Here is a 22437-nt window from a genome sequence, read left to right as displayed (position 1 = left end):
GTGCTCAGAAAGCGGCGAAGGAATCGAAACTGGACAGGAGGGGCGGCGCCCTGGGCTTTCAGGAAGTCACGTGGGGCCCAGGAGGAGGGGGCGTGTCTGAGGCCTCTGGGCTGGTGCTGAGAGCTGAAGGTGGGGCGACAGGCAGAGTCCTGACGACCCCCGGCGGCCCGAGCAGCCTCAGCGCGACCACGAGGTGCCGTTTCAGGGTCACTCAGCAGATGAACTGTCGCAGGAGTTGGGGTATTCCTACTCCCCTAGTCGAGGCCCGTGTCCTCCCGGAGTGCAGCACCACTTTGGAAGAATATTTGTCCAATGCTCTAGGTGTCCCAACCGACCCTCCAAAACAAGACGGGTCTTATTGTCCTCATTAAAACCAAAGCAAGACAGAACAAAATACCGTAGACGCAGAACACAATGACTCGTGCCTGTTATTCCATCACTTGGAAAGCTGAGGCAGGAGAATTGCCGCGAGTTCGATACCAGCCTAGGTGACAGAGAGAGTGACTGTCTCAACATCTAAAGCAGGATTGAGGAGATGTCTGAGCGGGAGAACTTGCAGTATGAGGCCGCGGGAGCCTAAATCCAGTTACTTAACCCTGGTTAAGACTCCACAAAATTGTCTTTCTGGGTCTGGGTTACCTCCTCAAAATGATATTTTCTAGCGCCATCCATTTGCCTGCAAAATTCAAGATGTCATTATTTTTTTCTGCTGTGTAGTACTCCATTGTGTAAATGTGCCACATTTTCCTTATCCATTCTTTGGTCAAGGGGCATTTAGATTTCCAGGTTCTGGCCATGACAAACAATGCTGCTATGGACATAGTTGAGCACATGTCCTTGTGGCACGATTGAGCATCCTTTGGATATATACCCAAAAGTGGTATTAGTGGGTCTTGAGGAAAGTTGTTTCTGAGAAATCGCCACACTGACATCCAAAGGGGCTGTACCAGCTTGCATTACCACCAGCAATGCAATAGTGGCTTTTAAACATAAAGCAAAGAAAACCAGGCCACAAATCACAATCCCAGAGAACCTAGACAACAATGAGGACACTAAGAGAGTCTTATACATGGGAAGTAGAAAAAGACAGATCTCCTGAGTAAATTGGGAGCATGGGGACCTTGGGAGAGGGTTGAAAGGGAGGGGAGAGGCAGGGAGGGGAGCAGAGAAAAATGTAGAGCTCAATAAAAAATTTTTAAAAATGACTCCACAAAATTATCCACCAGCCTCCCCACCCATGCACACACACCAAACACATAATAATTTAAGGAAAACAAAAACAACAAAACACAATTATATGGAAGGTAAGTGACTGCCCTTTCCTCGCTTTCCTTTCTCCTCCCTCCAGCCACTTCCTTTCCCACTCCCCCGGTCCTGGGCTCTGACTGTCACCACTCAAGCCCTAAAGGCAGGAGCCACGTGATGGTACACGACCTTTTTAAAAAATTACTATTATCACAAAAGTTGGTGTCACACCCTGTGTCTTAGCTCCAGTCACCGGTCCTCAAGACAAGTAAAAGCGCCAAATTAAAAGAGGACGGCAGAAAAGGATTTAATCACTGAGGCCACAAAGAGACCCAACAAACTCAAGTCCACCTTCCAGGTTCTGAAATGAGATCAAAAGTAAAAGAGAAGGCAAAAACATGCACATCTAAGCAGCTCCAGTCCACGTCTGGTTCAGCCCACTGACCATCACTTGTCTGGGCTTCAGTCTCTGAAAGCTGACCTGGCAAGCGGTTTGAAATCTTTTTCCGGGAGACAAGTCCTCTCTCGGGTTTCTCCCAATGAGATTTTGAGGAAACTCCGATTTCTTTGGGGTTCATTGTCTCAATAATTTTTTTAAATGAATTCTTTTATTGCAAACAAACGTCTAAATTAATTTCTCCACCCACTTTCTTTAGAAAGAAAAAGAAATCAGCAGGCTAAGGAGATACCCATTCGAGAACTGACATGATTAAAAGATATAAATGGGTGACTCACAATTTCATTAGCTTACAAAGATGGTGGAGTTAACTACTACAAGCACACTAGTTATACAGTATTTTGTGGGAGAAGGGCATACAGACATAGCTAGATTTGAGAAGATGGAGTGTATGTAGAAGGGCTTTTAAAAATGTAAACTTGGTTGCATTATATGTGGAGGCTCAAACTTGTGAAGGTTAAATACCATAAATTTTTCCATTTGTTCTGCATTTTGATTCTGAAAAGAAAGCTGGCTTTACCCATTTCTTATTAAAAAAAAAAACTTGTTGTAAATCCAGTTGTCTAATGGGATCTATATGTCTGTATGCCCTTCTCCCACAAAATACTGTATAACTAATGTCTCAATAATTTGATAGATTGAAGATACAAGGGTCTCTTTACATCTCTTCACTTCTTCCAGATTGGTTACAGTGTTTCCAAAGTGGGCAAGGTAGGGCACACCTATAATCCCAGAACTCTCTCTAGGGAGACTGAAGTAGGAGAATCTAAAGTTCAAGGTCAGCCTTGGCTACGGAGCAAGACCCTCCCCCCCCTTTTTTTAAGTAATAAGGGGATATAGTTTAGTGGTAGCATCCCTTGCCTAGCATGTGTGAGGCTCCAAGTTCAATCAGTACTGAAAAAAAAATATAGCAGTTTTGACTGACCAGGAATTCGAGGACTCCCAAATCTAACAAATGTCTTCTCTCTTATGTGTGCACACACAATATTGGAGCTTCAAACTTTTTTTTTCCTCAAAATCATTCATTTAGGCTTACTTTGTTTTTAGTTCTGTGGGTCCCCCATTCTGGGCGGAGTGCAGGACATGTGGGTGGGTGGACAGGAGGCTACAGTGTTCTTTGGGAAATTCGATGGTGGCAAGGAGAAGTTTTTGGAGGAACTACGGGAGTTTGCCTTGGATGACAAGGCTCGGCAGCCATGCTGACAAGGTAAATATCCCACGGTATCTACCAGCCCCTGTTTATGAGGCACCTACTGTGTAGCCGACAAACTGAGTTTATTATTGAAAAAATCCTTACAAAGCCCTAGCAGTCGGTGTCCCACATCCATTTTTACTGGTGAAGGTCAAGACGCTGTCACACACAGAACTGGGATTCGAGCTTGGGACTGCTAAACTCAACATTCTAAGTGCTGGTTCCCCTAATTTACACACACAGGCTTCTACTTCCCCAGGACCTATGGTCCCATCTATTCTTGTTCATATTTTGGTGGTCGTTGTCTACATGGAAAAAGAAGATGAAAGGATGCTGGGGTGAGGTGCTGAGACACCCCCCCCCTTTACGGTAACCTTCAAAGGAGATAAAATCATCCCACGTTATGGAGAAAACAATCAGGCTCAGAGAACCTAGCAATACAGCTAAGACAATGGGCGCTGGCATAGGGCCTTATCTGCTTCCAGAAGGCAAATATTTCCTACTACAAAACGCTTCCTCCCAAGGGAGGTGCAAAGCAGCTTCCAGGAAACAAACACTAGAAAATCCACCCCTAACCTAATTTTCATGGGTGGAGGAGTGTGATGATTCATGGCAGAATGTGGCATTCTCTTTCTAGGCTCGTGGTTGGGAAAGTCTGATTGAACAATGAAGATCATTGGGAGAGCCATACTCCATGTTGATCAAATTCCAAGGGAGAGAGAGTCACGGACCTCCACAACAGGCATGCATGCCACAGAGCGAGAACTGAAAGGGTAGGGGCCAACCAGTTCTAATACAGTTAGCAGTGAAGAGGTGTGTCCCGAGAGGCCAGCTCCTCTCGAGAGCATGGATTTCTTATCTGTGAAGCTGGGAGAGCCGGAATAGCTCCCGAACCTTTTAGTACGGATGACGTATGTGTGTTAACACATCAGAAGTAGGCAGTGATGAGGACCATGAACTATTAACCTTTTCAAAGGGCTGATGGCAGGCCAGGGACTGCTCCTGGCTGATAGGGTGTGTTTGTTTATCATCATAACTGGTATCTTCAGTCCGGCAATGTTCCAAAGTCAAATGGGACCCAGTTGGTCAAGAGGGAACTATATGGCCCCATCCAGGTAATGCCTAGCAACCATGTTAGGTGCCTAGCAACCATGTTAGGATCCCTGCTCCATATCTGGAGGTTGGGGAAAGTAGGTAAAGAAGCCTCATTCGCCTCAAAATACAACTTCGTTATTCCCACAGCGCAGTCCTCATAAAAACGTCAGCTGTGGTAAGAACACGCACCTTTGAATCCTCAAACCCTTGTGAAGGACGTTGAGAGGCTGGGGATATCACTTAGTGCTAGAATGTGGAGTTAACAGGATGAAAGGTTGGGGGGGGGCAGCCGGAGATGTCTAAATGGCAAAGATGACAAAGACCTATTGTGAAATAAGCACAGGACAGAGAGAGGGAGGTCCCTGAATCTTAGGTCTCTGAGCTTAGTTTTTTTTTTTTGTTTTGTTTTGTTTTTTGTTTTTTTGTTTTTTTTTTTTTTTTTGGTTTTTTGAGACAGGGTTTCTCTGTGGTTTTGGAGCCTGTCCTGAAACTAGCTCTTGTAGACCAGGCTGGTCTCAAACTCACAGAGATCCGCCTGCCTCTGCCTCCCAAGTGCTGGGATTAAAGGCATGCGCCACCACCGCCCGGCTCAGTTTTTTCTTAAATGTACCATCATGTCCATGTTCCCAAAACATTTAAAAACAAACTCCCGCCCTCCCCAGATTTTGAAAAAGAAACTCTCATTGTGTAGCCCAGGATGGCCTCTAATTCTTCCTGCTTCCACCAAAGTTATACCTAACCAAAAATAAGTGTAAAGAGTTCTAACCAAGCTCTTGTTTTATTCCCAAACTGTATGTTTTGATCAAGGAACTCTCATTTGCTTGGTCAACACAGGGCTGTCTTTTCTACCTTACCTGGTGAGTGGGACGGGTCGCACAAATTGAATGTAAACACACACTCCTGGAACAACCAAAAGGAGTGAAATATTATCATTTTATATATTGCTGGCTTTGATTTGCTAATCTTTGTCTTTAAATTTTTAACGTGTGTGTGTGTGTTTGTGTATGCTCACAAGAATGTGTCCTTGTTACAGCATGAGCAGGCCACAGCATGCGTGCAAAGGTCAGAGAACAACTTGACCAAGAAGGTTCTCCTCTTTGACCATGTGAATCCCATGGACAAAACTCAGGCTGTCAGGCGTGGCTGATACCTTTACCTGATGGACCATCTTGCAGGCCCATTTGTCTTTTCTTTCTTTCTTTCTTTCTTTCTTTCTTTCTTTCTTTCTTTCTTTTTCTTTCTTCCTTTCTTTCTCTTTTTTTCTTTCTCTCTCTCTTCTTTCTCCCCCTCCTCTTCTTCCTTCTTCCTTTTCTTCTTCCTTCCTCCTTCCTCCTCTCTCTCCTTGAACACCTGATTCTCCTGCCTCCACCTCTAAAGTACTAATTATAGACATGTATCACCACACCCAGTTTATGAGGGTTGTGGTTGTAACCTAGGGCTCTGTATGTTTTAGGCAAGCACTAGATTGAACTACAACCACAGTCGGGATTTGCTAATATTTTTACAGATGTGGGGTTAGCATCTCATCATGGTGATGAAATACAAGAGAGGACAGAATAACAGGGAAGGGTGAACCTCGACTCCTTTGTTCGGGGTTCTACTTCATGATCAGTTGGTCCCTTTGCTTTGAATCTGTGGTATAGAAGCACATTGTGTCCGGAATGCCTGGCAGTCAGAGAGCCTGTCAGGATAGAGAACCTTCCCTCCCGCTTCTCAACAGCACCACCTTGTGGATGCAAACCTTCTGGGTGTCCAGAGGACACAATGCTTACTGTGATCCAAGGGGATGGTGGTCTAGGACCGCATTAGACATGTTAAGCGGTGCCAGCTGGGTCATAGGTGCTATCTTCATAAAGGTGACTTGAGAATGCCTTTTATTCTGAAAGAGCTGTGTTTCATCAATGTTTGATGGAAAATATCATGGTCTGGAATTTTCTCCAAGATAAAGCTTTGAATTGTGAATTTGATTTCTTTTAACAATTTTTCAGGTTTATTTTATGCATATGATTGTTCTGCCTGCATGTATGTGCACCACATGTATACTTTGTGCCCATGCAGGTCAGAAGATGGCATCGGATTCCCTGGAACTGGAGTTCCAGACGCTCTTAAAAGCTGGGCCATCCACCCATCTCTCCAGCTCTGTGAATTCAGCCTCTCCAGGTGCTGTAACAATATTCTGACTTTGGAGCTGGAGAGTTAACTCAGAGGTTAAGAGCACTTGTTGCTCTTGCAGTGAACTTGGAGTTCAATTCCCAGCACCCACATGGCAGCTCACAACTGTCTGTAATGCCAGTCCCAAGAGATACTGCGCCCTCTTCTGGCCTCTGTGGGCACAGCACATGCACACAATGCACAGGCACACATGAAAACAAAACATCCCTACACATTAAAAAAAAATTCGGGAGCTGGTGGTATGGCTCCGTAGTTAAGAGCACTGGTTGCTCTTCCAGAGGCAGGTGGATCTCTGTGAGTTCGAGGTCAGCCTGGAGCCTGGTCTACAAAGTGAGTCCGAGGACAGGCTCCAAAACTACACAGGAAAACCCTGTCTCAAAAGTCAAAAAAGAGAGGGGACAAAAAAAAGGCCAGAGGTCTCCACTATCCTATTCCTTTCCACCTTATTTTGATTTTTGAAAGATTTTATTTTCAGTCAGGCATGATGGCTCATATCTTAAATCCCAGAGTTTAGGAGGCAGAGGCAAGCAGATCTCTGTGAATTTGAGGCCAGTTTGGTCTACAATGCAAGAGTTCCAGGCCAGCTGGCACTACATAGCTAGACCCTGTGTCAAAAATTATTTTTTATGGGGGCTGGAGAGATGGCTCAGTGGTTAAGAGCATTGCCTGCTCTTCCAAAGGTCCTGAGTTCAATTCCCAGCAACCACATGGTGGCTCACAACCATCTGTAATAAGGTCTGATGCCCTCTTCTGGCCTGCAGGCATACACACAGATAGACTATTGTATACATAACAAATAAATAAATATTTTTAAAAAATTTATTTTTTATTTTTTAAAGATTTATTTTGTGTGTATGTTAAAGATTTAAATTGTGTGTTTGTGGGGGGGGATATGAGTCGGTGCTCAAGGCATCGGACACATGGTGAGAATTAGCTCAGGTCTCTGTAAAAGCAGTGTGTGTTTTTCCAGTCCTTTATAAAGAAAACACACAAATACTTTACAGGGGACCCAGGTCCACACATGGCTGTGTATATACAAATAAAGCAAAAGATTGGTAGGTTTTTTGGTTTTTTTGGTTATTTATTTATTTATTTATTTATTTATTTATTTATTCATTTTGGTTTTTCGAGACAGGGTTTCTCTGTAGCTTTGGAACCTGTCCTGGAACTAGCTCTTGTAGACCAGGCTGGCCTCGAACTCTCACAGAGATCTGCCTACCTCTGGCTGCCGAGTGCTTTTTTTCTAAACCCTAAACTGATTTTATCATCTTTCTGTGCACTCTGTTTACCAGTATAGAGAGCAGGGCAATTCACACGCTGATAAACACACCCGGTCAACACTTCTGGGCCCAGTCAACACTGACTACTTATCTCAATCAGTTTCCAAGTCCTGGAAACAGTGTGCTACACAGAGCCCCACAGCTCAAGTCCCCCCACTTAGGACTGAGCTGCCCTCCTAGAGTAAAACGTACACATTCACAAACACACACTTTGACATTCTGTAGATTAAATGAACAGCATCTTCACTGATCCAGCAGCTTCCAGATCATATGGACAACAGGCTTGAGTCATAAAGCAAATGATGAGAACTCTTTTTGAGACAATATCTTGCTATGTAGCCCAGGCTGTTCCTGAACTTATAAACTTCTTGTCTTTGGCCTCCCAGGTGTAAAGTAAACCGCCGTGTTATGAAAATGATTATAAACCAATAAGACTACTTGAAGGACTCAAACATGCTAACTCAGGGGAGCTGGAGAGATGGCTCAGTGGTTAAGAGCACTGCCTGCTCTTCCAAAGGTCCTGAGTTCAATTCCCGGCAACCACATGGTGGTTCACACCATCTGTAATAAGGTCTGGTGCCCTCTTCTGGCCTGCAGACATACACACAGGCAGAATATTGTATGCATAATAAATAAATAAATAATTTTAAAAAATGCTGACTCAGCCTGGAAATTGAGTTCAATATGATTTTATTTAAAAATCTGCAAAGCTGTAGGAGGGATCCAAGTTTTTGTTAAAAGAAAGCAATTTTCACAGGTTTTTTTTGTCTTTTCAAGACAGGGTTTCTCTGTAGCTTTTAAGAGCCTGTCCTGGGACTTGCTCTGTAGGCTGGTCTCGAACTCACAGAGATCCACCTGCCTCTGCCTCCCAAGTGCTGGGATTAAAGGCGTGCGCCACCACCGCCCGGCAATTTCCCAGTTTTTATTCAGCCTTTAGCTTTGCTGAGTGGTAACAGAAAAAAAAATTTCTGTTCAAGATCCTTGCTTCAGCATGCTGAGCCAGGCTCCTGGCATCCTGTGGCGAAGCCACTGCCCCCGGTCTGAGGTTCATGGCCAGCCTCTGGCAGTAGGAGGCCTGCTGTCTTCCAGGCAGTACAACACGGTTGTCTTGCCACTGCTTTCCGCACAGGGCCCTGGGGATCCTGTATTTTACCATTGGAAAAGTGTGAAAGGTTCCTTAACTCATCCTCTGCACTGAATCCACCTCTCCCAGGTCTTGAGGATGATGAGCATAAAACACTCAGAATGCGTGAGACGCCCAGAGCTTACAGAGCGATTCACATGTGAAAAAATTAGGTCAAGAAACATGCCTTAGTATTTCAAATGTGACCCTAAAGAAAAAAACCACAAGATGCACAGCACGATCTCACGTGTGCACTGTAAACTACTGACGATTGCTACTGGCGGGCCAGAGGTGGAAGAGAGCAAGCACACTGCCATATTGGTCTGCCCACAGGGCAGTTTTCAATGGCGCTACTGAATTTAGCCGAGGGAAATAAAGGTCTACGAACAAACACCCATATTACTCTAAATGGTGAGGTAGATTCTTTTTCTAGTATGGTAAAGTGAAGATAACAGAAAGTTCAAACGATAGTTGATCTTCTTTTTGAAACTTCAGGCTATGGTCACGGTCACAAACAATTCTTATGGAATGCGAGGCCACAAGGTCGGAGGTTATGTGAAGACACCCTATTTACTTGAGATACTACTTGAGGAGTCAATAATCAGTCTCGGATCAATCAATTCTTTCCAGAGCACAGTGATCTGTGGAAAAGCACAAAACACCCATTTAACCAATTCATTTTGATGTCACAGAGATCTGCAGCTATAAATCGGAGGTTAGTTAAATAAATTTCTGTGCAGAATGGTTGAATAATAAGAATAATTTCAATACTAGTAAGCTGAGTTCAGTTACTCAAAATGCAGCTAAGTTTACATTAAACATATTTCAGCCTTTGGTTTAGAGTCAAGTCTGGGTGATGAGAAGGCTGCTACGAGGTATCAGAAGGATTTGCCTTAGCCAGGCGGTGGCGGTACACGCCTTTAATCCCAGCTCTTGGGAGGCAGAAGACAGGTGGACAGGTGGATCTCCATGAGTTCGAGGCCAGCTTGGTCTACAAGTGCTAGTTCCAGGACAGGCTCTAAAGCTACAGAGTAAACCCTGCCTCAAAAAACCAAAAAAAAAGGATTTGCCTTATAGACTGTGGAGGCCCAAAGAGACTGGAACTGGTTTTTAGTTCATTCGAGGTTGTTGTGCTTCTACCTCAAGCAAAGATCCACCTGTATGTAAATCAGAGTTCTGCTCTCTCAAGACTATTGTCCACAGGAGTGGCTAGTTGCCAGCCCTTGTGCTGAAACAGGGAAGTAGTTGGTTCCGTACATAAAACAAAAGTCTAAGGATCCAACTAAGTTCTAGTTCCCTTTATGGAAATAACTTGGGATTCCACCCAGGAAATGGTTTGCCTAGAGTGTCTAGGGCGTGAGTCTAGGTAATGAGCAACAAATGTAGCCCTTGAGTTTCAGTTTGTGTGTTAATGCAGTCTTTTGTTTCACTCCTACCTTTTGAGGTCAGGAATATATTAACCATTTCGAAATTAAACAGGGGTGAATTTTTAGTACTCACTGAAAAATTCCCTCCCGATCCTATCCTACATGTTTCTATGTTTTATTATTTTTGTTCGCATTTCATATTCTTTCCTATAGTTCTAAATTCCCATGCCTCCACTCTGGAAAACGGCATTTTTGGTGAGGCTGGCCTTCGACAATAGAGAAGTGACTCTGAGGGCTAGATGGGGCCTCATGGCCAGCACGAGGTGGCTGATCACCTTTCCGGGCCACTCTCTAGTTAACTTACCCTAGTCTGCCTGAGACAGGAACTACCGCACAATTTACCAAGAGAGACGCCCCAAGCACTAGGTAAGGGTGAGTGATGAGAGCCATCTAGTGTCAAAAAGGAAAAACTACAGGTTTTCTGCTAGCAATTTTTCTAGGAACATATTTCAACAAAAATTATAAAAAATATTGCAAACATAGAAGTATAGGAGATGAAGCCTTTAATCCCAGCACTTGGGAGAGAGAGACAGGCGGTTCTCTGTGAGTTCGATGCCAGCATGGTCTACAGAGCAAGTTTCAGGACAGGCTCCAAAGCTACAAAGAAACCATGTCTCCAAAAAACAAAACAAACAAAAAAGAATAACCAAACAAAAAAGTATAAGAGATGATACTTTCACAAACCCTAAGAATATGTTTCTAGGAAGAAATCCTAAGAGGCTCTTCTATCTTAAAACACAGTTTGGTTGGGTCTCTACAGGCTTAGAGTTCAAATATGAGTACAGAGAGGAAGCATTCTTAACTATAATCAAGCTGCCAAGAAGCTACTGCCAGCAACTGACTGCTAGCTCTGAACAGAGGGAAACACGTAGACCATGTGCTCTGTCTCGTACGTGAGGGCTGGCAAGATGGCTCAGTAAGTAAAGGTGCCTGCTGCCAAGCCTGACATCCTGAGTTCAATCCCCAGGATCCGCATGGTGGAAGGCAAGAACAGACAATTGAAAGTTGGCTTCTGACCTTCACATGCACGTGGTAGCATATGCACACACAATAATAAGTGTAATTTAAACATTAAAATCGAGTATCAGAGAACAGCTGAATCACCATGTTATGTCATTCTGTATGCCATCTATGTCACTTAGGCCGGGACTGGGGAACCTGAGGGACAGTAACACCTTGTGATGACAGAGGTTTCTGAGTTCGTATTTCTTCTTGAGCTGAGTCTGGTCACGTGGTTAAGCTGAAGCTACAGAAATGGCTCTCAGGGTATTTGGTAATATAAAGTCTGACATACGCCCCTTTCCTACGGGAACCTACACAAGGACAATTTTCAGTAAGCACTATGCTTTTATACAAGGTGTGTGTGTTGTCACGTGGGCTCTGGGAGGTCCGTGGTAGCACCTTGTTTTGGAACTTGTTTGCTACTCCACAGGAAGATTAAATGCCCCAGAGCCCTGATCCTCCAGGGTTTTAACACAAGCAGTTCAGGAAGCTGTAATGTCACCTTTCATAATCCGCCCCCTCCCCTCATCAGTCAAAAGTTTTAAGAGCAGCTCGCCTACCCGCCTCTCCTGTGTCACGGCGTACTCCACCACCTCAGTTCCGTTTTCATTGTGATAGACCAAATCAAACTTCCCAGGTTCTTTCACAGCTGAAACCAGAGGGTAGGTAGAAGGACAGTAAGATATAGATATATATCCGTGGTTAAAATGTTCCCCACGAGGATTTCCAATCACTGGGAAACTGCTGTGAAGGCTGAGGACATACAGGAAAGTGTGGTATACTGCTTTATAAGACACAGACTGTGCCAGCAAGAGGATTTTCTTATCATTTATCAGAGATAAGCGTCCCTTCATCAGAATGACATGGGTTTGAAAAACCCAGAATACATCCAATATAAAATGTGCAACCACAAAATAATCCCCAAAGATAATCTTTGTTTAACAAGGGAAGGTATGGGATGTTGATGTTTTCAAAAAATCATGTATGCCTAAACTTGGAAACATGAGCAGGTTTCAGCCTTGCACAATAATATGGGATCAGAAAAATGATCATACAAGCTAAAACCATACAAGCAGAATTTGAGGCCAGCCTGGTCTACAGAGCAAGTTCCAGGACAGACAGAACTGTTTCGTAGAGAAACCTTGTCTCAGGAAAAAAAAAATCATCAAAACATTGAAAATCTCACCAGGGATGCAGCTCAGTTGGCACTGTGTTTATCTAGCATGCATAAAGCCTGGGGTTCAATTCCCAGCACCCCATAAAACCAGGCATGGTTGTGGTCATCTGTAATCCTAGCACTCAGGAGGAAACTCAGAAGTTCAAGGTCATCACTGGCTACAGAGACTCCAGCTCAAAACATGGGGAAGAGCAGCAAAAGGGCTCGGCAAACAAAAGTGCTTGCTGCACAAGCCCAGGACTTGAGTGTGGTCCCCAGGACCCACGTGGTGGACAGAAAGAATTGACTCTTGCAAGTTGTCTTGACTAGTGCATGCCTAAATACACACACATACACAAAATACATGTTTAAAAAAAAAACTGGGAGTGGGGGGACAGGACACAGGAGAAGTTAGAGGGGGTAGAAGAGCGGTAAAAATGATGTGAATACAGTCTCATGTACGAAAATCTCCAAAAACAAAACCCAAAAAACTGAAATTAAAACAAACACAACAACAAAACCCCCAAACTTTAAACATCTTTACTGTATAAAGAAATTAAAAAAAAAAACCTATAAAACACATAACGTGTGCTCGGATCTAGGAGAGCAGGCAGAGAAAACTAAAGCAGCCACCTCTGTGCGTGCGTGGACACTTGCCTCCTGCAGCTTCCTCACTGTGGACAGCCATGCTCCCTTCAAAGCTCAGACCCTCTGAGCTCCTAATACCATGCAGCAGCTCAGCTGACAAGTTTCTCTCTCTCTCTTTTTTTTTGTTTTTGTTTTTGAGACAGGGTTTCTCTGTGTAGCTCTGGCTGTCCTGGAACTTACTTTGTAGACGAGGCTGGCTTGAATTCAGAGATCCCCCTGCCTATGCCTCCCAAGGGCTGGACTAAAGGCCAACACCATTGCTGAGTTTCCTTTTGATCTTTTACAGCTGATGTCTGCAAACAGTTGAACTGCAGTTTTCCTGTAACCTCCCTAACTAAGCATTCAGTTTAGGTTTCCAAAAGCAACTGTTCTCGCAATTCACCGATACTTATAATCTCCTGTCAAAAGTGTACGACAGTGATAAGAACAACCAGCCAGCCGGGCGGTGGTGGCGCACGCCTCTAATCCCAGCACTCGGGAGGCAGAGGCAGGCAGATCTTCGTGAGTTCAAGGCCAACCTGGTCTACAAGAGCTAGTTCCAGGACAGTTAGGGCTGTTACACAGAGAAACAAACAAACAAACAAACAACAACAACAAAACCCAACCAATCAACCAAACAAACAAAAAACAAGCAGACCAAAGTCTGCATCCAAGGAGAAGGTGCACAGGTTCCCAGGGCTACAGTGTGCTGACAGGCGGTGGAGATCAGAGAATGGTACCTATCCTGGGGCCAGGCGAGTGGAGGCCAAGGGAGGGCACAGCTCTAGGTGAGAGACTGCTCAGAAGGCACCGCGGGATGGAGGCTGGCGCACCGCACCCGCTCCTAAAGACGCACCTGGCAAGGATGAGAGGACCTCTATTTCCACTTGCTGGGTCTCTGGGTCGTGGCTTAGAATTTTCCCTTCCTTCCAAAAACAAAAGACCAAGTCAAAAATCTCCATGTAAAGCACTGTAATGTACTAAAGGACACTAAGTAAGTAGACAGTGAAATTACTTTTTTGTAATATAAATTTATCTCAACAAATCAACATGTAGGGGAATAGAAAGAAGCAATTCTACCTGAATATACTGAAATATCGTTAAAGGTAAACTAGATAAACGTTAGTCATGACTGATGGATACATACAGCAGCTGACAAAAGGAAAACAATTATAACAGGTCCCCAAAATTGATGGGGTGAAAGGAGGAAGGCAGGCTAAAGCAATGTGTTCAAGTGAGGACCAGCATCACAGCTTTCATTGGGAGAGCGACACAGAAACAGTGGTGCTTGGGTTCCTAGCACTGCTGGGGCCACTCTAAGCCTTATGCACAGCCCCGCCCCCAGCAGGGACAGGAAGGCACGTTGCTAGGAAACCTGGTCCATCCTCCTTACCCAGCACCCCACCCCACCCCACCTCCTGGGCACTGAGAAACTTCTCAACAAAGAAATGGCGCCAAAAGTCCAATTACCCATTTCTGGTAGCTGATGCAATCTGCCTTTCTGACATGACCAGCCCACCCAAGAGCCCACCCGGGGGCTTGTTTTCTGACCATACTTGGGTACAATCCCAGCACCTGGCTGGCATGCCATTAACCCTCACCTATAAAACCTCCCTACCTTAGTTCAGGCACATGACTTCTCTGGTCCGGTGACCTCATCTGAGAGCTACACCCAATAAACCTGCATTTATCTGCTTTTAATCTGGTCTGATCTGGACTTTTCATTGGCAGAAACATATCAAACACCAGTGCACATAAAATAAAAATAAATAACTCATAAAAAAAAAAAACTTAAACTGGGCGTGGTGGTGCTCCCTTTAATCCCTGAATTTGGGAGGCAGAGGCAGACAGATCTCTGAGTTCTAGTTCGAAGCTAGTCTGGTCTACAGAGCAAGTTCCAAGATAGTCAGGGCTACACAAAGAAACCCTGTCTCAAAAAGCAAACAAACAAAAACTTAAAAAGAGGACCCATTGTCCTGCCCATATGGGTGGCAATGGTGAGGCAGCTGTGGGGCCATATACTGAGACTAACCAATGAGCTTTCTGTTGTTGCTTTGTAAGACAAGTTTACTTTGTGTAAAAGCCCTGGCTGACCTGGAACTTGACTTGTAGATTGGGCTGGCCTCCAACTCACAGAGATCCGCCTGCCTCTGCCTCCTGAGTGCTGGGATTATAAAGGCGCCCATCACTGCCCGGCTAACACTAGTCCTTTCTAAAAAAAGCATGCAAGCACTTCTTCATGCTGAGCCACCTCTCCAGTCCCACCACTCAGTACCTACTCTGGTTCTCTGGACACAGGCCAGAGGGGCTTTTTATTTACTTATTATTTTTTAGACAGGACCTGAGTTTGGCCCTCAGCAGCACAACAGCCCCTGTGCTCCAAGTGAGCTCATCATTCTCACCCTGTTTTATTCTTGGGTGTCAGCCACAGAAGACTGGGAGACTTCACAGTGACCCTCGCAAACGTCCACAGGACCACATCCTCTTTTATGACATTATTTACCAAAAGTGCCTATATTAGCCATGCAAGTATTATTCAAATATACCAACACTTCATTTTTAAAAAAGATTTAATTATTTTTTATATATGAGTACTCTACTTGCATATACGCCTGCACACCAGAAGAGGGTATCAGATCAAATTATAGATAGTTGGGAGCCACGATGTGGTTGCTGGGAATTGAACTCAGGACCTTTGGAAGAGCAGCCAGTGCTTTTAACCACTGAGCCATCCCTCCAGCCCCATACTCCATCTATTTAAAAACATTTGAAACAGATCTCTCTATGTAAGCCCAGTTCACTTCAGATTTAAAATTCTCCTGCCTCAGCCTCCTGGGTGCCAGGATTAAAGGCGGGTGCTGCTACACTGGACAAGTTTCTGACATGGTGACAGTTTAATCTTCTTTGTTTTTCAAGAGATGCAGGCTCACTATATTGCCCAGCCTAGCTGTGACCTCCTAGGCTCAAACCATTTCCTGCCTCAGTGTCCTGAATAACTTGGACAACAGGTGCATCCCGCAGAACCAGCCGACTTTATGATGCTCATTGAGACAGCCTTACCTTGTAGTCAGAGACATCCGGAGAGTAGTCCGATGTGAGCTCCAGAAGCTAAAAAAGAAGACAAATCCTACAGGTCCACACTGCCCGTCAGACCCTCACCCTCCTGGGGCTGCTCCCTCCTACTCCAGGAACAGGGGCCATGAAGAGGCGCACATTCCCACCCACCTGAGGCCCCACCATGACTTCTGACATCGGCAGACAGTTTCTGGAGACCATTACTTAGCAAGACTCACTAAGTAAGCTTTGTGTATATGTGGGGGATGGGAATCTTGCCTTTGTCAGAGCTGGTGCTGTTTTAACATATACCTTAAACGCAATCTTTTCGCCGACTTGAGGGGCAGCTGCCAACAGTGGCAACAGACTATAGTCCTTCTTGTGTGTCTCTACAGGATTCTGGAAAACAGTCATGTGATTTCGTTACTGGAGAGAAAAGCAGATCCCATGCCATGCCACAGAGCTGAAATACACTCCATGGGGAACAGAGGAGGCCAACTCACACACAGTAAATACTTACTGCCACGGACCGGCTCAGGGGAGCCACTCAGACCGTGGGAGAAGCAGGGTCTTGGTAACAGGAAGGCACAAGTTTGGTGAATGACAGACAGACACAACACACAAGAGAGTGGTTGGAATCTGCTGCGATTTTACTGAATTCATGTTTTCATTATATAGTATTCAAACAAAGAAATCAGAAGGTCATGTGTCATTGGTTGGCACAGTATGAAAGCTTCATCAGCAATATTTAAGAAAAGTACATTATCAGGGACAGGTGTTAGACATAAAGCATCCTTAGAAGAGGAAATCTTGTCCTTGAGAACGTAAACCTCAGGCAAGTGGTTTCATCTTATGAATAGAAGGTTTCTGTCTCATTATCAATATCATGGCCCTTCCTCTTCCTAACCCTTTATTTCATCTAGTGATCAAATATACCTAATCAGTTCTCTGCACCTGTTGAACTATACTTTTTAGTACCTTCTTATGCAGCAGACATCATGGGGGTTGGGATCTAGCAAGCCTATCCATAAAGTTCAAAGTATAATATAACAGTCTTTGTCCATCAACATTAACCCATCTATTCCCTTGCTCATCATACTTCCCGTGTATGACAAAGGTTCTGCTATAGTCTTATACATTCCCATACTGTGCTTCCTTATCCCAGAGCTGTTCCTGAAGAGAATGATCCTCGTTTTGTATATATAAAGACTATCATTATTATGAAAGAGATTGTGCAAAGCCCATATCCCGCATAGCCAGCTAATCGAGAAACCCGTCAATGCCTCAGCGGTGGCTAATACCGGGCTGTCTGCCATTGACCTCCAGGAAGCCTAGTCCCATAGGACACATAGCTCCTGTCCTAAATAATGACATATGTCATGTCACACAGACGACACTGGAGTTGGTGTGGCAACTTACCTGGATCACAGTGGACGAATTTGTTAGGATGTCATTTAACTGCTTCTGCTTTTGACTCTCAGAACTTCTATTTAAGATGCAAGAGACAGCATGTCCGCGGCCTCGACCTCGGCCCCGTACACCCCGGCCCCTCAGTCCCTTCCCAAACAAGAAGTCCTCTCCTCGTCCCCAGCCTCTTCCCAAACTGGTGGGGACGGGTACACTGGAAGGAGGACCAGAAGCTTGTCTGCCTCTGTTTGAGTCAGAAGGCTTCCATCCCGTGACACCCGGCGTCTGCAACGTGAGCCCTGGACACCCTTGCCCTGCAAAGAGGCCAGCTGTCTTTAAGAAGTCTGAGGCGCCCTCAGAGATGTTCTTGGACACCACAAACTGGTCTTCTGACTCTGAACTCGAGTCTGAACTGGATGACGAGGTTCTGGTGGTCTTGCTCTTGCCAGAGCTGAAGGGAAAGCCGGCCTTTGAGGCCTGTCTGCTGGCAGCTGCAGTTTTTGTGGCAGGTCCATCTTTCAACAGCTCAGCTGTGAGTTTCTCTGAAAAGGTGAGCCCCTGCACTGTGACGCTGCAGTGGCCATCGCTGACCGACTCTGGAGAGGAATCCGAGTCTGACAGGTAGCCTGGGCTCCCTTTTGGCCCTGCACTGCTTTTCCTCCGGGTTTTAGTAATGCTGCTTCTGGGGGAGCCTTTGGGGGAGCCTTTGGGGGAGCCCTTGGGTGAGCCACAGTTCCACTCCTTGGGCGCCTGTGTTTTGGGAGACTTGGCTGCCTTGGTCTGCTTCTTAGGTTCACATTTCTCCTTTCTTTTTGGTGACTTCTTTCTGGCCTCTTCCTCCTCCTCTTCCAGGGTGCCCGTCACTTTGCTTTTTCTCTTGCTTTTCCTCCCCACTTCATCCTGAACAGGCTTTGTCTCCAAGTCCAAGGCCTTGTCATTGTGGCTGCTGTCCTCTTGCTTTTTCCACTGCTTCTTTGAGCACTTGTAACCCAGGTCCGTTTCTTCATCCTCCACCAACTTCAAAGTCCGCTTCTTTGCTTTTCTGAGTGGAAAGTGGGAGTCGCCCCCATTGCTTACTATGAGACTCTCAGGGAGTCCTCCGTCTTCTAATTTAACCCTGTCGAAAGAAGAGAGAGGCTAGCAATCACAGCTACAGGAGGCAGTTACGTGTGCCAGGACTGCGGACCGGCATACGGCTGAGGGATGAAAGACTCTGCAAAATGATCCACACGGCACGACTCTAATGTAAATCAGCTACAGGAAGACAAATGCCACACGTGTGATTTATATTAAGACTTTAAAAGAAAAGATCTCAAAGAAGAAGAAACTAGAATAGGAACCTAAGGAGGTGGTAAGGGAAGGTAAGACGTGCATATACACAGAAAGACTAAATTCTAATGTTCCTCTGCAGCACAGGCAACAGTGGTGGACACTGACCAACCAGCCCCAAAGACCACAAGAGAGGATTTCCCTTTTTCCTTTTCTCTCTCTCTCTGTCTCTCTCTCTGTCTCTCTCTCTGTCTCTCTCTCTCTCGCTTGACAACACTAGTAGTATTGTGTGGCTTGAACTCACTATGTAGACCAGGCTGGCCTTAAACTCAGAGATTTCCCTGCCTCTGCTACCTGAATGATGGGATTAAAGGCGTGTCTGAGAGAGGACTTTTAATGACCCCAACATCAAAGAAACAGTATGAAGAAACAGATATAACAATCAATTCTGATCTAATCATTACATGTTATATATACATACCCTGAAATGACACACTGTACACTAAAAATATGTGCATTAACTACATGTTAATAAAGCGCTTAAAAATAATAAAGTGTTTTCCTATTTCTGCTTAGATTCTGAATAGTTATAGTCACCCACATGCTCCATGATAGTTTGTAATGATTAAGTTTATATCAACCTGGCAAGGCAATGGGGTGATCAGCTCAGATACTACATCCATGACATCTCTTGAGTTTCTGGATGACATTCCCACTGAAGTCTCAAGACTGAATAAAGGGCACAAGTCCACCCAACCCCTCTCTGCTCTCTCGGCTGCTGGTAGCTATGACTCTCTCCTTTTCTTTTCCTTCCTTCCTTCCTTCCTTCCTTCCTTCCTTCCTTCCTTCCTTCCTTCCTGTCCTAGAAGTCACTTTGTAGACCAGGCTGGCCTCGAACTCACAGAGATCCGCCTGCCTCTATCTCCCAAGTGCTGGGATTAAAGGCGTGCACCACCAATGCCCAGCACATTCCATACTTTTTATATCACCCCCTCCGAGGCTCAGGGAACATCAAAGAGGAGAGGAGAAGGAATAATATAAGATCACGCGGAGACATGCAGCAAAAAGATGTCTTCTGACATGACACAGCCATTCACAGGAGGGTATGCGCTTACACAGGACTGGGCCTCTCAACATTTCACCTGGATGTGAGGGGGGGTGTCGATGAGACCCAACCCCTCCCTGAGGAAGCTGCTAGTAAAAATTAACAGGACTAAGGAAACTGTCTCCCCCAGTGCCTCAGTCAGCAGAGAGCCTGCTGTTCAAGCATGAGAATCTATATTTGGAGCCCGAGTGTGCTGGTGTGTGTCTGTGATCTTAGCACCGGGAAAACAGAGATGGACAGAGGCAGACGGATCCCTGGAGCTCACTGGCCAGGCCAACCTAGCCTGGCTCTAGGTTCAGTCAGGGAGCCAGCAAAATAAGGCGACTCGGAATTGAGAAAGGCACTAAGTATCAACCTCTGCATAAATTTACACAAATGCACGCACACCCAATGCATATGTGCACACATGCAGACAAGACAGATACACACACACAAAATGTATCTGTCAGGCGAAGACAGCTGTAAGGAGCAAGAAACAACCAAACAACAAAAACCCAAACGTTTACATTTAGTTGACTTTTTAAAATTTTTTTTGAGATTTTATTCATTATTTTCTTGTTTGGGTGTTTTGGCTGCATGAATGTTTGTGCACCATGTGTGTGCAGTATCAATGAAGACCAGGAGAGGGCGTCAGATCTTCCTGGGACTGTAGTGAGCTATCACATAGGTGCTGGGACCTGAACCCTGAAACCCTGAACTAGGATCTTCTAGAAGAGCAGACAGTGCTCGTAACTACTGAGTCATCTCACCAGCCCTTACATGTAGTTGATGATGATGATGATCTACACCATTTACCAGCAAGGCTCATTGCAACCCACCTCTCTAGCTCCCTGGACTGACTCTAGGCCTCAGGCTTGCTAGCTAGACAAACACTCATTCAACTACTGAGCTACATTCCCAGGCCCACAGACGTAGCAGAGGCAGTTGTTCATCTGCGGCATTTAGGAGGAATTTTCCTGTCAATTGCTACAACCGTTACTTGTAACAGTTTTCACTGTAGTTTTGGACATCATTAACATCGTTATAAGCACTCAGGAGGCAGAGGCGGGTGGATCTTTGTGAGTACGAAGCCAGGTTTGCGCCATGCGCACAGCATAGGGAGCCTGGCGGGGTGACCACTGGCCCTGCCCTTGAGCATCAGAGCTGCTCCGAGTCTAGTGGCCCCAGACTCAGAAGCGCCCGAGGGAAGGATTCTCCATCCCGGCTGGACCACTCCGGATCTCGCGCCTGTGCCTTTCTGCAGGGGCCGCGCGGTGCAGCCAGCGCGCCCCCGCCCGCCCGCCCGCACCCGCACCCGCACCCGCCCGCGCCCGCACACCTGAGGCAGTCGTTGTCTCTCACCAGGCGCGCGCTCTCGGCGGGGGGCAGCAGCCCCCCGTCCAGGTAGAGGCCCAGGAACGCCCCGGAACTGAAGCCGAAGCGCTGGCGGATGAGACTGATGAGATCCGTGACAACTCGGCATCTATTCAGGTCCACCAGAAGCCAGAAGACCGTGCAGTGCGGCGTGGCCGGCGGCGGATAGTCAAACTGAAGCCGTACCCTAACCGTCTCGGAGGCTGCCATCTTGCTCGTGCTCAACGGAAGCCGAGAGGTTCCACAGGGCTACCGAGAGGCGTGCTCAGGCCGGCTCGCCCGCTCCGGAGGCCGGTGGCGCGCGCCGCCTAATGGCAAGAGTGTGTACTGCAGGGTCCCGTAGTGAGCTCTAGCTACTCCATTCTTTCCCAGGTCTGAATATATCCAACCTTCTGCCACTGTCTCCTAAGATATTGGTTTGTGTATGAAAAAAAAAAAGCATGTAAAAATAGTAAGCAGCCTGACCCAACTTTTATCTTTATATCCAAAAGGTCAGAAAAGCACCAAAATCCACATGTGTTTGTCCAGGCCTAATCCTAGGGGTTTGTCCGGTGAGACCCAAAGTTCTCACGGGAGTGTCTAAAACAAACAAAAACAAAGTCCTTGGGGCCTCACGGGTTCCGTGGGTGCTGTGTCTTTGACCAGATCAAGTGTGCTTTCCTTATCTTGAGGCAGAAAAATCGTGAAAGTGTTGAAGGCAGAAGTCGGGAATCAGAAAATTAAATAAATATAAAGTTTCTTAAAATAATTAAAATCAAGGCTTGTTCTCTAGAAACAATAAAAACCAGTAACCTTTTGCTGGCAACACAGCACAGTTGATACAGTCATTTCCTCTAAAATGCATGTGGCCCTGGGCTCCAGCCGTACCACAAAGGTATAAATTATGACCTCTTAACCTATTTGGGAGATGTTTTTAAAAAATGTGTGTCCCAACCCTACAAATCCATCGTTTGAGATAATACTTGTGGACTAGGTACTGTTACTTTAGAAGAAATTATAAGAGTGAGGTTTAATAAAGAAATTTTAAAATATTTTTTTAAAAATTTAATGTTCAGAGAAGTTAAGCAACGCCTGCCCAAGTTCACTAGATCAGTGAATGGTTGGGACCTGGCAGTCAATCGACACTGGAAAAATGGAGAAAAAAAAAGTTTTCTTATGATTCTAATCCTGTAGGTCTTCTGGATTAAATCACCATTACTTTCGATTAAATCACAATTACTTTCTTTTGATGTTGGGGTCAAAACCAAAGGGTTGAACTCTACATGCGAGGAAAATGTCTTCCCAACCAGCTACATTACTGTCACCATTGTTAGTGGTGCACAGCTAATCAAAATAAAATAAAGCCAAGTGGGACATGGTGGCACTCAGGCGGCAGAGGCAGGCCGATCTCTGTGCATTCCAGACCAGCCTGGTCTACAAAGCAAGTTCCAGGACAGCCAGGGTTACACAAGGAAAGCCTGTCTTGAGAAACCA

At 45.5% G+C, this 22437-nt stretch overlaps 1 protein-coding gene across 1 annotated transcript; it reads right to left on the bottom strand.

The window, feature by feature from the left end:
* Nucleotides 1–8120: 8120 nt before the first annotated feature.
* On the bottom strand, nt 8121–21194 carry Coil (coilin). Its single transcript, XM_057776968.1, has 7 exons — nt 20930–21194; nt 17250–18354; nt 16143–16229; nt 15837–15884; nt 13633–13702; nt 11554–11642; nt 8121–9205 (listed from the first exon to the last, which is right to left on the bottom strand). Exons 1-7 carry the CDS (start codon nt 21172–21174, stop codon nt 9131–9133), a joined length of 1719 nt encoding a protein of 572 aa, XP_057632951.1. The 5' UTR covers nt 21175–21194; the 3' UTR covers nt 8121–9130.
* Nucleotides 21195–22437: the final 1243 nt, after the last annotated feature.

This window comes from Chionomys nivalis, chromosome 7, assembly GCF_950005125.1.
Source record: "Chionomys nivalis chromosome 7, mChiNiv1.1, whole genome shotgun sequence".
NCBI lineage: Eukaryota > Metazoa > Chordata > Mammalia > Rodentia > Cricetidae > Chionomys > Chionomys nivalis.
This window is presented reverse-complemented; position numbering and strand designations above follow the sequence as displayed.

Coding starts and splice junctions, on each gene's coding strand:
- Coil (XM_057776968.1), bottom strand. CDS start 21,174: ATGGCAGCCTCCGAGACGGTTAGGGTACGGCTTCAGTTTGACTATCCG. Junction 18,355..20,929: donor AGAGACAACGACTGCCTCAG/GTGTGCGGGCGC, acceptor TTCTTTCGACAG/GGTTAAATTAGAAGACGGAG. Junction 13,703..15,836: donor CGGATGTCTCTGACTACAAG/GTAAGGCTGTCT, acceptor TGTTTTTGGAAG/GAAGGGAAAATTCTAAGCCA.